Here is a 13,679-nt window from a genome sequence, read left to right as displayed (position 1 = left end):
AAATACAAATCAAATACAAAGTCTATCTACTAGTCTAGACTTCTGTAAGATGTGCACTATACTAGTTTAGAGAAATACAGACTCCATATGAACTGGATGGTTATGTACAGTATGTGTGTATCCTATACGTTTATACACACAGTACACACAGCGTGCATGGTTCATATCGACAGGGTGATATTAAAGAACGGAGCATCGTTAACTGTAAACAATATGTAGACCATTTATGATGAGCCAGTGGATCATTTAATGCTTTCTGTGTGTCGTGAGTGCACCTGTCTCTATCGGGCATTCATGTGCACATGACATGGATTCATGGATTCATGGATTCATGGAGTCACGGAGTCACGGAGTCACGGATTCACGGAGTCACGGATTCACGGAGTCACGGAGTCATGGAGTCACGGAGTCACGGATTCACGGAGTCACGGATTCATGGAGTCATGGAGACCATGATCATGGAGTCATGGGTTCATGGAGTCATGGATTCATGGAGACCATGATCAAGTTACGGTTTAAGTTGCGGTTTAAGATAAGGTTTAAGTTGCGGTTTAAGTTGCGGTTTAAGTTACGGTTTAAGTTAAGGTTGAAGATAAGGTTTAAGTTAAGGTTTAAGTTAAGGTTGAAGATAAGGTTTAAGTTACGGTTTAAGTTAAGGTTTAAGTTAAGGTTGAAGATAAGGTTTAAGTTAAGGTTTAAGTTACGGTTTAAGTTAAGGTTTAAGTTAAGGTTTAAGTTAAGGTTGAAGATAAGGTTTAAGTTAAGGTTTAAGTTAAGGTTGAAGATAAGGTTTAAGTTAAGGTTTAAGTTACAGTTGAAGATAAGGTTTAAGTTAAGGTTGAAGATAAGGTTTAAGTTAAGGTTTAAGTTACGTTTAAGTTAAGGTTTAAGTTAAGGTTGAAGATAAGGTTTAAGTTAAGGTTTAAGTTACAGTTGAAGATAAGGTTTAAGTTACGGTTTAAGTTAAGGTTTAAGTTAAGGTTTAAGTTACGTTTAAGTTAAGGTTTAAGTTAAGGTTGAAGATAAGGTTTAAGTTAAGGTTTAAGTTACGGTTTAAGTTACAGTTGAAGATAAGGTTTAAGTTAAGGTTTAAGTTAAGGTTGAAGATAAGGTTTAAGTTAAGGTTTAAGTTAAGGTTGAAGATAAGGTTTAAGTTACGGTTTAAGTTAAGGTTTAAGTTAAGGTTTAAGTTACGTTTAAGTTAAGGTTTAAGTTAAGGTTGAAGATAAGGTTTAAGTTAAGGTTTAAGTTACGGTTTAAGTTACAGTTGAAGATAAGGTTTAAGTTAAGGTTTAAGTTAAGGTTGAAGATAAGGTTTAAGTTAAGGTTTAAGTTAAGGTTGAAGATAAGGTTTAAGTTACGGTTTAAGTTAAGGTTTAAGTTAAGTACTAGAAGTTAGAACTCAAAGAGGCCACTTGGTCTTAAAATGTTTGGAAAGGGACTTTAAAAAGTTCTTACGGTTTTAAATTCCACTTCATATTCCCTGTGGTGGTAAAATGACTAATGATGAAATTATGATTATTATTAATTATGGACCATCTGGAGTGAACGCAATATTTGAAAGAGAGCCATGGAGTTGATACTGTCAGCTATAATTCACATGAAGCCTAATTTGCAGCCAGTCCATGAATCAGTGCTATGATGATGTGATGTGATATGATATGATAACTAACCCTAACCCAGCTATGTGGAGGTGTTTCCCTCTGCTGCTCGGTCCACAGCGGGTTCAGCTGCTGCTCTTTGAGACTAGAGCTTTTCTCTGGCTGTCACAAGGAACACTGTGGTTTATTGTTATTAAGTCAAACGCAGCCCTGGTTAGTGTGGTTGTATCGTCGTTGACTTTATGACTTGTGTTAACACTGGACCCCTAAGGGCTGGCTCAGGAGCCCTTCTCTGTCTGATGAGAGGTGATCTCTGGTGAGACACCAGGGAGAGTGGATTCTATTCAGTTCACGCAGACTTATTTGTGTTATTTGTTATCTGTCCGGAGTCGAGTCGCTTCACAACAGCGTTGCTCATCACTCGGTACCCTGAGTCCCTCCACAGCAGAGGCTCTCTGACGTCACAGCCACTCATGGCCGTCCTCTGGCTGAGGTCAGACACACCTGTCGACTGGTCTCACTCTCAGTCCACGTGAAGGTCTGGACCTAGACAAGGTCTCTCTGGTGTCCTTTATGTTTGAATCACTCTCACTAAAGTGATTCAAGCCATTCTTTGTGCACCAATGAGAACGTGTTTTCAACGTTTTTCAGCACAAGAGTTAACCAGAACCACAGAACTCAGCCACCGGACCCGTGACCCGTCCTCAGGTCAGTCTGCTCCGCTCAGCTGTACGAGGTGCAGCCTGCTGCGCTCAGACGCTGAACTCTGAACAAGTTGGATTCTGATTCCATGTCCGGTATGTAGTCTAGGTAACGTTGATAGAGCTAAGTGAAGTAAACAGCTGTTTCATGTTGAAGGGGGGGAGGAGCTGACACCAACTCTATTTAAAACCACACTGTCAGAGTCAGTGTAATGTGAGGCCCCCCCCCCCCCACACACACACACACACACACACATGAAGACAGAGGTCACTGGCAGGAATCTTTGAACCATTTAGTAGAGGATCAAATCTCCACAGAAGGCTTTCGTTGTGTAGAGACCGCTACCCGAGTTCTACTACTATGTAACTGCAGGATTGGTTGTGGGGTTGATGATCCCCCCCAACCACAGAGACACTGTCTCTGGAAGTCCTGATCAGGACCTTTGGACTGGATGTTCACAGATAGTCAGTCATTGTATACAATAAAGCAAATATTCTATCATACCCTTGTCCACCTTTGGAAGTGATGCACTTAAACACATGAAGAATAGGCGTGAAGGGATGAAGTCCATATTTGTACTATTCATATTATATTCGTTCATGTTTGAAGTTATGAAACACGTGGTTTGCTTTGTTCTACCTTTCAGGGGCCTCAGCTGTACTCCTCAACTAAACCTGTGTGCTTGTTGTTACATAATGCTGTGATGTCAGTAATAGTCGGTCCTTTAGCTTCATTTTGTACACATGCTAAAGGAAAAGTCCAAAATATTCCTGGTGGCTTCGTTAACTAACTGCTTTGCTCTGTATTTTCCTGGACTCTACTTCTCTCTAGTGTCCACCAGGGGGCGACTCCTCTGGTTGTATAGAAGTCTAGTCTAAAGTGACTCTACTTCTCTCTAGTGTCCACCAGGGGGCGTCTCCTCTGGTTGTATAGAAGTCTAGTCTAAAATGACTCTACTTCTCTCGTGTCCACCAGGGGGCGTCTCCTCTGGTTGTATAGAAGTCTAGTCTAAAGTGACTCTACTTCTCTCTAGTGTCCACCAGGGGGCGTCTCCTCTGGTTGTATAGAAGTCTAGTCTAAAGTGACTCTACTTCTCTCTAGTGTCCACCAGGGGGCGTCTCCTCTGGTTGTATAGAAGTCTAGTCTAAAGTGACTCTACTTCTCTCTAGTGTCCACCAGGGGGCGTCTCCTCTGGTTGTATAGAAGTCTAGTCTAAAATGACTCTACTTCTCTCTTGATTTATTCCCTCAGTAAACATTGTAAACATGAGTTTATGTCTCTAGTTCAAGTCTTCTTCAACACAGCATGATGTTCATTTAGTAACTTATGGTCCCAAAAACTGTGACTGAATTGACTCAAAATATTGATAACATAAGCACACACAGTGCAGCAGAATGCATAGAACAAAAAGACGATGCATCTGAATTTGCTGCATTCATTTTGCAGGCTGGAGCCTCATTAAGCACAATGATTAGATGCATTGCTCAGGAGAGAGCGGAGAGTTGCTGGTTTGATTCCTGGTCCCTGTAGTCTACATGTAAATGTCCCCTCTCTGGGGACACTTGTCGTTCATACGTTGGCTGCAGGACTTGACTGTGTGTACTCTGTGTGTGTGTGTGTGTGTGTGTGTGTGTGTGTGTGTGTGTGTGTGTGTGCAGTCTCTCCAGGAGGAGCTCTACTCCTCCGTACCATGACTGATCAGCCATGGACCAGATCACGTTTCATCATGACACTGTGCTGTCAGATGTTCACATGCTGCTGCCCAATGCACGCCGCCTCATGACCCGCCTCAACTCTGTGGGACAGCCAGGTGTGTGTGGTTACCTGCTCAGCTCTACAGCCTGTACGGTCGAGTCATGTGCACTGAAGGAAAGGTTAACCGTCAGAAAGAACCTTCATCAGGCTCAAAGTCACAATATGAAAAAGCTAAAACCAAAGTTTGTCTGTATCATGTCCATCACTTAAGTGAAGTACTCTGCGTTACCTACTTGTGTTACTTGAAAGAAGTTGATGATGATGATGATGATGATGATGATGATGATGATGATCTTTGGTTTCACTAAGGACATGAACAGCGTCCTCCAGGATGAAAGTCTTGTTTGTTTGATCCACCTCTTCCTCCTCTCACATTCTCTTTGTTGCTCTTTAAATACCGACTCGGACTCGATGTCAGCAGATCTCAAAGCACTCGGATCAGGATCGAGTCTTAACTTGAACAGTATTTCCTGAATGAGGTCCCGCCCTCTCTTCTCTCAAACTGGGTGGATAATTGAAGAGTTTGTTAATAAGACAAACGTAATCAAATGTGTCTCCCCGTTGCACTAAGCTCGAGGGACGCACCGACCACACGTCTCCAGCCCTGATACCATACCTGGGCTCTGGGTACCGGTGTTTGATTAAAACGCTGTATTCCTCCCAGTGTTTATGTGATTTCATCCCTCTGTAACAGACCTCCACTTCTTTCTGCTCAGGTTCTGATCCACAGTGTGCAGGATTTCAGTATTCTGGGCTTATGCACAGGTCACCCTTCAAATATAGGTTCTATAAATACACGTTATATGTGTATATATGTATATATATATATATATATATATTTGATTAAAGACCATGAATGATACAAATCCATTTGTGTTGTCCTGGTATATATATCACATGTTCCTCTTCATGTGTTCATGTCGTCCTCTCGCTTTCTATCCGTCCAGTCTTCCTCTCTAAATTCAGGATCCTGTCGGACAGCGAAAAGCACGACAACGGTGAGCCGGGGAGAGGTTTAAAGGAGGCGGAGCCAAACGATGAGCCCAGGGAAGACGGGGACAAAGACACTGGAGTCACACGAGGAACAGATGGAGAGGAAGGAGAGGAAGGCGGGGCAGGAAATGTGGAACCATGTCTGGATGTGGACGGAGACCTTGACGTCAAGCACCGGTACGTTTAGTCAACAGTCAGACATGGACGGCTGTCCTGTTAGGGTCAGGGTTCACAACCAGACCAGGACCGGTCACTCCTTTATACTTCAGCTCTGTAACACCCGTCGTAGGTATTTTAGTCATTTTTCCAGTGAAGGTGTGCGTTTTGTAAAGCTTTGTGAGACATAGAGCCGTCTTCCGTAGATGCATTTCATGCTATTCCTACGACTCCACAGACCGAGGAAGAACCCCGACGAGGAGAGAGGCCGAGATCCGGTCTGTCCCGTCATCCTCAAGCAGTCCAACTCTGCCCTGGAAGAAGAGGACGAGCACACAGACCGTGAAGACATTATAAAGATCGGTAAGAAGAACCTCCATTCTATTTATCACGGTTCTATGTTGCCATGAATCTGTGTGTGACTCTAGCGTATTGTACACATATACGTGTGGAGCGATGAGGAGCCTAGGCGTGGTGATTCCTCAACGCTACATTTCATTTTGAATTAATCCGGTGGGGGTGAGGCACTGATGCTTTCTTTCACAGTAAAATATACGTTTTCACATTTGAACGTCTCTTTTTAGAATATCGGTTGACGTTCCTTGTTGGAATCACGTTACAGCACACGCACCAAAGGACAATCCCGAGGCTCCCGTTCAACACCGGCAAACAGAGAAGTTAGGGAGAGTTTAGTGTTTCACGAGCAACCAGAAGCCTGCTCCATGTGTACGTCTCCAGGTCGGTTCCACAGCTAAACACAGAGAGTCACTACGGCAGTTTCATGTTCAATGGTTTGATCCTCCTCCCCCGATGCACCCGTCATGACAGGAAACGTCACGCTTGGAGGACGTTGTTGGCGTCCCTCGCACTAACGCGCTAAAGCAGCAAACACTGTTAGCTTTTACCACATTACACACAAGTCTATCCAGCAGGACACACACTAGCCTACCCGCACCATGCAGAGGTGGGCCTACCGGTGCATTCATCAGAACCTGAATAATGCTCGTCTTCACTGAACTTGTTGCTTTGGGATGTGAAGGGCGGCTCCCGGTTCTGGATGACTGGAGCCGCCTGTGCTGTACCCTTTTCATTGAAAACACTGTGAATGTGATGGTATCAAAGGGAGGGTGGATACAGTGTTAATGTGTGAATCCAATCCGTTCACAGAGCACACTATGGCCACCACCCTGGAGGACGTTGGCAAACAGGTCAGTGAAGCTGAGTGAACTCCGTTGTGTGTTGCTCCTCCCCTCAACAGGTGGCTTTGTTTAACCCGTCGTCAAATATGAAGCTATGATGCATACTCTGGAAACATGCCGTCATGTGTGCCTGTATCTGTTAACAGAAATGGGATATGATCTTCAGTAGGTTTTCTGTAGCGTACCGTGTGTTCGTTACCTTTAGAACGACCCGCTCCGTCCTGCTGGCCGCCCTGTTTCTACAGGAGCCCAGAACGGACAAACCCGACGCTGACTCTAGACGGGGACGTTTGCCTCACTTTTCCTTGGCACATGGGAGACGTTTTAGTTGGGTTAGTGGCGATCTCACCACTAGATGGTGCCAAGCGTACACACTGCTCCTTTAAGGCAACATGTACCGTAGTGTGTGGTGAAGACTTTAGTGACTGATGAGTTCCATTCAAATGTGGCAGCACTAAGTAAGTGGACAATGGACTGTACTGGTGTCCCTCTTTTCTGGTCTTCTGACCACTCAAAGCTCTTTAACACTTCATGTCATCATTCACCCATTCATACACTGATGACAGGTCTACCATGTAAGGAACCACCTGTCCATCAGGACTACAACATTCACACTGATGACAGGTCTACCATGTAAGGAACCACCTGTCCATCAGGACTACAACATTCACACTGATGACAGGTCTACCATGTAAGGAACCACCTGTCCATCAGGACTACAACATTCATACTGATGACAGGTCTACCATGTAAGGAACCACCTGTCCATCAGGACTACAACATTCACACCCTGATGACAGGTCTACCATGTAAGGTACCACCTGTCCATCAGGACTACAACATTCACACTGATGACAGGTCTACCATGTAAGGAACCATCTGTCCATCAGGACTACAACATTCACACCCTGATGACAGGTCTACCATGTAAGGAACCACCTGTCCATCAGGACTACAACATTCACACTGATGACAGGTCTACCATGTAAGGAACCATCTGTCCATCAGGACTACAACATTCACACACTGATGACAGGTCTACCATGTAAGGAACCACCTGTCCATCAGGACTACAACATTCACACTGATGACAGGTCTACCATGTAAGGAACCATCTGTCCATCAGGACTACAACATTCACACCCTGATGACAGGTCTACCATGTAAGGAACCACCTGTCCACCAGGACTACAACATTCACCCTGATGACAGGTCTACCATGTAAGGAACCATCTGTCCATCAGGACTACAACATTCACCCTGATGACAGGTCTACCATGTAAGGAACCACCTGTCCATCAGGACTACAACATTCACACCCTGATGACAGGTCTACCATGTAAGGAACCACCTGTCCATCAGGACTCTATCTCACAATCGTACACATTCACCCTGTTAGGTTTCCCTGCATCTTCATCACCAGAAAGTAAAAGAGGAAGACCATGAGTAACCTACAGTGATTCATGCTGTCCTGCCAACTGAGTTTGTTGCTGTTTTATATACGTCTCTTTGCTCACATCAGGTGTGGCTCGGGGCGTTCCTCTTGGCGGACTTCATCCTCTCTGAACCGCACGTGTTCAGAGGAGCGACGGTCCTGGAGCTGGGAGCAGGAACGGGCTTAACCAGCATCGTGATGGCAACCGTAGCCAAAACACTGTACTGCACAGGTATGGTGGCATCAAGCAGTTATCCCACTTACAGCTGAAAGCACTGTGCTGTGTCAGTACGATTCTTTCAATGTAGCATGTGTGGATACAACTGAATCAAGTTGAGCGTTGGTGGTCTTAGTCAAAGGTCCACTAATGAAGCCGGCTCAGGTGTCATCAGGTGACTGCTGACGAAGGCTTTTAAGTTCTGTGTGCTAGAAGAAATTCCACATTTTCATCTTTAAAATGGAGTCAGGTGTCCCCTTGTGAGTCTGCTCCCGACTTGTCGAGGGACCACTTGGTCAGTGCTCCCCAGCATCGGAGATGGACGCGTCCTTCAGCGACTGCGTGCGGCGCACCGGGCTGCACCGGGCTGCACCGGGCTGCACCGGGCTCTATGCGTGTAAGGAGCATATGTTAACGCTCGGTCCCGATGCGCTGAAGAGAGCGGTACCTCGAGGACCTCGGTGCGTCGAGCTCCGGTTCCGAGGGGCTCTGACCAAGCGGCGCTATCGGACGAGTCGGGAGTGAGAATGAGCTGCTCTGCATCACGTGGCGATCGGCCTTCTTCCCACTCATTCCACTGCGTCCAAACATCTGTAGCAGATCTTATTGTGGAGTAAAAAAGAAAAGGACCACATCTTTGGAGAGTGGAGCGATGAGGAGCTAGTCAACCTCACATGGGGTTTGGACTGACAGAGCAACACCAGCTCATGTGGACCTCTTTGTGTGTTCATCGCTGAAATACCTGGTTTTGTTTCACAGATGTGGGAGAAGACCTTCTCAGCATGTGCAAGAAAAATGTGACATTAAATCAACACCTGATAGAGCCGGCAGGTGAGACGGCTTTGACAAAGCACTCCTCCTGTCCCATCATGTCCTCTGTAGTTGTTTCACTGTGACTCTCTGTAGTGAAGCTAGTTATGAGCTCTCACTGTGCTTTATTATCACTTAATGTATGATGACAACGATTATATTTCAGCTATGGGAATTATAATACACTATGATCCTTGCAAAACCAGATGCCAGTGAGTGACTAGCAGTTCTTACTGTTACTTGACCGTATGTCTTTTTTTCATACAGTTAGATGTGAATATTGTCAGGAAGCATTATCTATATGTATGGCTGTTTACAACGGTAGTGTTATGCATGTTAAGTATGTTCATAATACACATGAGACTACCACATGTATCCATTCAATCCTCAGCAGTGAGAGATGCCTTTAGCTGCCTGATAGTGAGTGTTTCTACATGTCTGCATCCTTGTCCAGGTGGTGAAGTGAGAGTGAGGCAGTTGGATTGGCTCCAGTATGACCTTTGTACAGGTGACACACTCTCTTCTTTTTCAAACCAGCCTTGTACCCTGATCACACCACTAGTCAAGCATTCTCCAGTCAGACGGCTCAGTGCAGCTGTGTGCTGTGTGCTGCAGCCACACAAACACACACAAACACACAAACGGCATTTATAAACACCGGGACAGTCCCGAAAAGTACAAGAGACGTCAGACATGATTTGCAGCAGAGTGGACTCCGACCTAAAGCACCCGTCTGTGCGCTTCACGTGTTTCTCAGGTTGGAATCTAATGTAGCGAGCTAACTGTGGCTAACCTAACCGTTAGCCTGCTACATCAGACACAAACCAGGCAACTAAATGTGCACACAGCAAACACAGTATACCACTCTACGACCAGAGGGTCCTTTGATGTCCACGTGTTCTAGTCATGAGGTTCACACCCATCATGTTCCAGTCCCGATCAGTCGTTTGATGCTGGTTCCTGCTGTATGCACACATAGCAGCACAAGGTATGTTGTGTAATGTATCTGGTCATCAAGCACAGCCTACTGACCACCGGAAACGTCTTCTTTCCATTCGTCTCGTCTTTACAGATGCTGATGTGGAATTCAGTTGGACAGAGGAGGAAGTTGCAGATTTGTACGACAACACCAAGATCATCATTGCTGCTGACGGTAGGTTAGTGATCCGATCGAAGTGAACTCCTCTCAGGACACAATACTTCGCTCTGAAGAACCGGGCCAATGAAGGCGCAGCAGTGGAGCAGCACTCGTTGATTCTTTGAGTGTGACGTGGTCTTTGAATTGTTCTGATAGGCATCAGAACAATTCAATAAATGGACTTTATACGGCGCCTTTCTAGTACACTGCATGTGACCGTTCAGCCGTTCACACACATTCACTCAGTGATGAGTACCTGATGCACGCTGATGCTCACTCACACAGCCTTTGAAAGCCTTTTGGGCTTCAGTAACTCGCCAAAGGACCCTTCGACATGTCGCCTGGAGGAGCCGGGGATCCAACCTCAGATCTTCCAAATAGAGGAGGAGCAACTCCAGCAGTGGCTGACCTGTATAGAAAATAGAAATAGAATAAATAGAAAGAGAATAAATATAGAAAGGGGCTGATCAACCCCCAAGTGTTACATCTGTGAGGAAAAGGTTGTGTTCAGGGTTACCTCACGAGCATACGTTCTCATTAATCGGAAGCAAAAATGAAAATGAGTCTCCACAGTACAATTCATCCAGATCAACGACAAATACGTTCAGCTGTGAAGTCTGTGCTGTGTTGAATGAACCATATTACAGCTCTATTATTTGATATTAACTTTAGCCTTTAAAGCTGCAGCATTCAATGCACATACTGACAAATACACAGGATAAATATTCAGAATGCCATTTCATTCAAGAATAAATGAATAAATGCGTAAACAATTAAATATGCCTATGAAATATAAAAAAATGCCGATAAGATAAATCCTGAAACAAATGAATCGGGGAGTAAAAGTATAAATAAATATAAATATATAAATATAGCGCGTTTGCCATAGTTTGTACTGTTAGCGCTGTTAGCACTGTTAGCTACGAGCCAACGGCTGAGGCGTCGCCATGTTGAGAGCTGTTGAGAGGCAATCAAAGCGTTCCTAATGTTGCACCTTTAAAAGAGGCGTCATAACGTTTTAAACAGGAAGTTGTTTTAACTCGAATGTACACTATCTAATATTCCCCAAACGTATCACGCTTCATGAAGATCTCTACATCTCAATTATGACTCATTGTCACAGCGCCACCTACTGGCACAGGAAGCTGTAACGAGGTGCGTTCTTGTGTCACCAGTTTGCTATGACGAGGATCTGACGGACGGGCTTTTCCGAACACTGTACCGACTCTGCAGTAACTTCCGCCACACCTGCACCATCTTCATCTCCTTAGAGAAGAGGTAAGGAGGTAAGGAGGTAAGGAGGAATCCACATCAGGGGTTCTCCACCTTTTGTAACTTAAGGTCCACTTCTGATCGTTAACAAAATGCAGAGGACCACCTTCCCAAATATGATTCGTTGTCAATTATTTCCATTATGAATCCATATTGAAGGTATGGGTGGTTACATTTGCTCACCACACGCTGCTGTCTGGTACTCATCAGTACTGATGCTTGTCTGGTGAGTGACTTTTCCACAGCAGCTTTTAGTGTTTGTCTAGTGAGCAACCAGCGCGATGCCGGCCTGTCACATGACTGCGCTCATTGTTTATATGACCTCATTAAACCAACAATGTTTCACTCAGATATGACTTCATAAATTGTGAATCTTATTGTAAAATGTGACATAGTATCATTTGCCCGTTTATGCATCTCATAAACATGAACCGCTACCTTGGCTTTGATAGAAAGTAGGAAAGCAGGTCTGTGTGGACCCCGTATCTCCCACACAGACCTGCAGGACACAGGGACCGGTCCTCACGGGTTTGTCTGTGGTTGAGGAGCAGATGGAGCTCCAGCTCCTGGTGTGTCTGGTCTCCCTCATGGTTGGAGCTTCCTGTGAAGCCGCTGGTCGCCTCAGTGTTGAATGAAGTGGACTGTCTGTTTTCACTGAGAGAGGAGCGATCGACCACCAGTGACTCAGCGCTCACCTTCACCTGTTGATGACATAGTGATGCTACGTCATCACAGCTCGCTGCTACGTCACGTGTTCCGTTGCTCTCGTCAGTTTGAGGCATAGCTGCTGTTATTAACAGGCTAGGAATAGCTTAGCTTAGCTTAGCCCACATTATTACAGAGGAGAGACATTATTGTTAGTTTGTCCCAGATTGATCAGATCTATATAGACTATTTATTTCGGTATGAATTCATTTGAGATGATCCAGATATCATCATTAGGTCTTTGTGATTATTGTCATTACACACACACACACACACACACACACACACACACACACACACACACACCTCCCTGTGTTGTTGACCGTCGGTCGTCCTGTGTGTGTCGTACACACAGTGGTACAGGGAGCCTGCTTTGTGTCATTGAGGGGTTCATTGACGCGTGTTAACATGTTCCTACTCCTCAGGCTTGATGAGAGCCCACACAGATCAGGTTAGGAGCTCTAATCCCGTTCCCCGTTGTGACTGGATGTCTTCTCTCAAGGATGAACTTCACCCTGCGACACATGGACGTTTCCTGCGACGCCTACAACCACTTCAGCCACTGTCTGGTCCAACTGGAGGAGCTGGTGGACGGACGGTGCCGCTTCAGAGTGGAGCAGCTCCCTTCTGACTTCGCCCAGTTTCTTCTGTATGAACGCATAGAGCAGCTGGTGAGGGAAACGCTCACACACGTGTTGTAACACTCGAAACCAACCCAAACCGTACAGCCTTTAATCAGAACAACGTACCCAGTGGTACTGACCCAACAGTCTGTGTAGAATCACTATCGCTTTACTGTCCAGAAGGTTTGCACATACAAGACATTTGGATGGTGATTGGTGCAGAACAATAAACGCAGTACAAGACATCATTTCAAAGTAAAAACATGAACACTGGCAATAGAATGAACAAGCAACCAAATCAAATACGTCTGTTATTAAAATCAATCAAATACGTCCGGAGGTCTACATAGACCCGGTCTGGAAAGGTTGGCTGCAGCTCCCGCGACCCGGTTCTTATTAACATAGATTATGATGTTCCCGTTTGTAGGAGCTGTGGAAGGTGTCCGTCACTGTGAACCCGCCTCCTGAAGACACCGAGCAGAGCTGAAGGTTTCACATGTGAAACTCAACAACTCAACATCCGCTGTTCTTACATGAGTGACATCATAGGATTTAGTGAAATGAATGTAGACTCTTTTATTTATTGATCTGGATTCACGCTTTATTTAAAGCCATGCATGTGTGTACAGTGTGTCTGGTTAGAAACGAGATGTAATAAAGTGTTCCAGTGCGTCGGTGTGCTTCTGATGTCGCTCTGTCCACATGTCCACAGCATCTAAATCTACTGATGTGTTTTTGTGGCAGAATGCTGCGTTGATATTCAAACACGCCTCCATCACAACTAGACAGGTCTCGTGTGTCTCCCTCCCAAACAGAGACGAGCTGTCCCTCACTCAGATGTCCCTCCTGGCTCAACACAAACACGGGTCGAGACATTTTGAATTGTGCCCAACTTCCGTGGATCATAACATATCGGGTATGGAATTAATCTGCAGAAACTCCAGTTCAGAACATCTACGGATGTCGGTTTTTGAGCCATGTCAAAGGCCAAGATGTGGTCTGCAACAGACTAGGTCCGGCTTCAGGACATGCCCCCTCTGTCTCTGGTCTGGGTTAGCGTGAGTTGGGCATGA

At 45.3% G+C, this 13,679-nt stretch overlaps 1 protein-coding gene across 1 annotated transcript in view; it reads left to right on the top strand.

The window, feature by feature from the left end:
• Nucleotides 1-13,280, top strand: part of mettl22 (methyltransferase 22, Kin17 lysine) — a 14,421-nt gene extending 1,141 nt beyond the window's left edge. The window contains exons 2-12 of the mRNA XM_068724806.1: nucleotides 3,962-4,113; nucleotides 5,006-5,228; nucleotides 5,446-5,570; nucleotides 6,375-6,415; nucleotides 7,929-8,073; nucleotides 8,818-8,889; nucleotides 9,323-9,376; nucleotides 9,941-10,021; nucleotides 11,182-11,284; nucleotides 12,486-12,654; nucleotides 13,034-13,280. Of these exons, the coding sequence (XP_068580907.1) occupies nucleotides 4,008-4,113; nucleotides 5,006-5,228; nucleotides 5,446-5,570; nucleotides 6,375-6,415; nucleotides 7,929-8,073; nucleotides 8,818-8,889; nucleotides 9,323-9,376; nucleotides 9,941-10,021; nucleotides 11,182-11,284; nucleotides 12,486-12,654; nucleotides 13,034-13,093 (1,179 nt within the window). The 5' untranslated portion in view covers nucleotides 3,962-4,007 and the 3' untranslated portion in view covers nucleotides 13,094-13,280. The remainder of the gene's footprint in view (nucleotides 1-3,961; nucleotides 4,114-5,005; nucleotides 5,229-5,445; nucleotides 5,571-6,374; nucleotides 6,416-7,928; nucleotides 8,074-8,817; nucleotides 8,890-9,322; nucleotides 9,377-9,940; nucleotides 10,022-11,181; nucleotides 11,285-12,485; nucleotides 12,655-13,033) is intronic.
• The last annotated feature ends 399 nt before the right edge of the window (nucleotides 13,281-13,679 follow it).

The sequence above is a fragment of the Cebidichthys violaceus genome, unplaced genomic scaffold (assembly GCF_023349555.1).
Source record: "Cebidichthys violaceus isolate CVI_PGR_0920_01 unplaced genomic scaffold, fCebVio1.0.p SCAF_32, whole genome shotgun sequence".
Taxonomy (NCBI): Eukaryota; Metazoa; Chordata; class Actinopteri; order Perciformes; family Stichaeidae; genus Cebidichthys; species Cebidichthys violaceus.
Note: the sequence above shows the minus strand (reverse complement) of the source record. Positions and strands in the feature narration are given on the sequence as shown.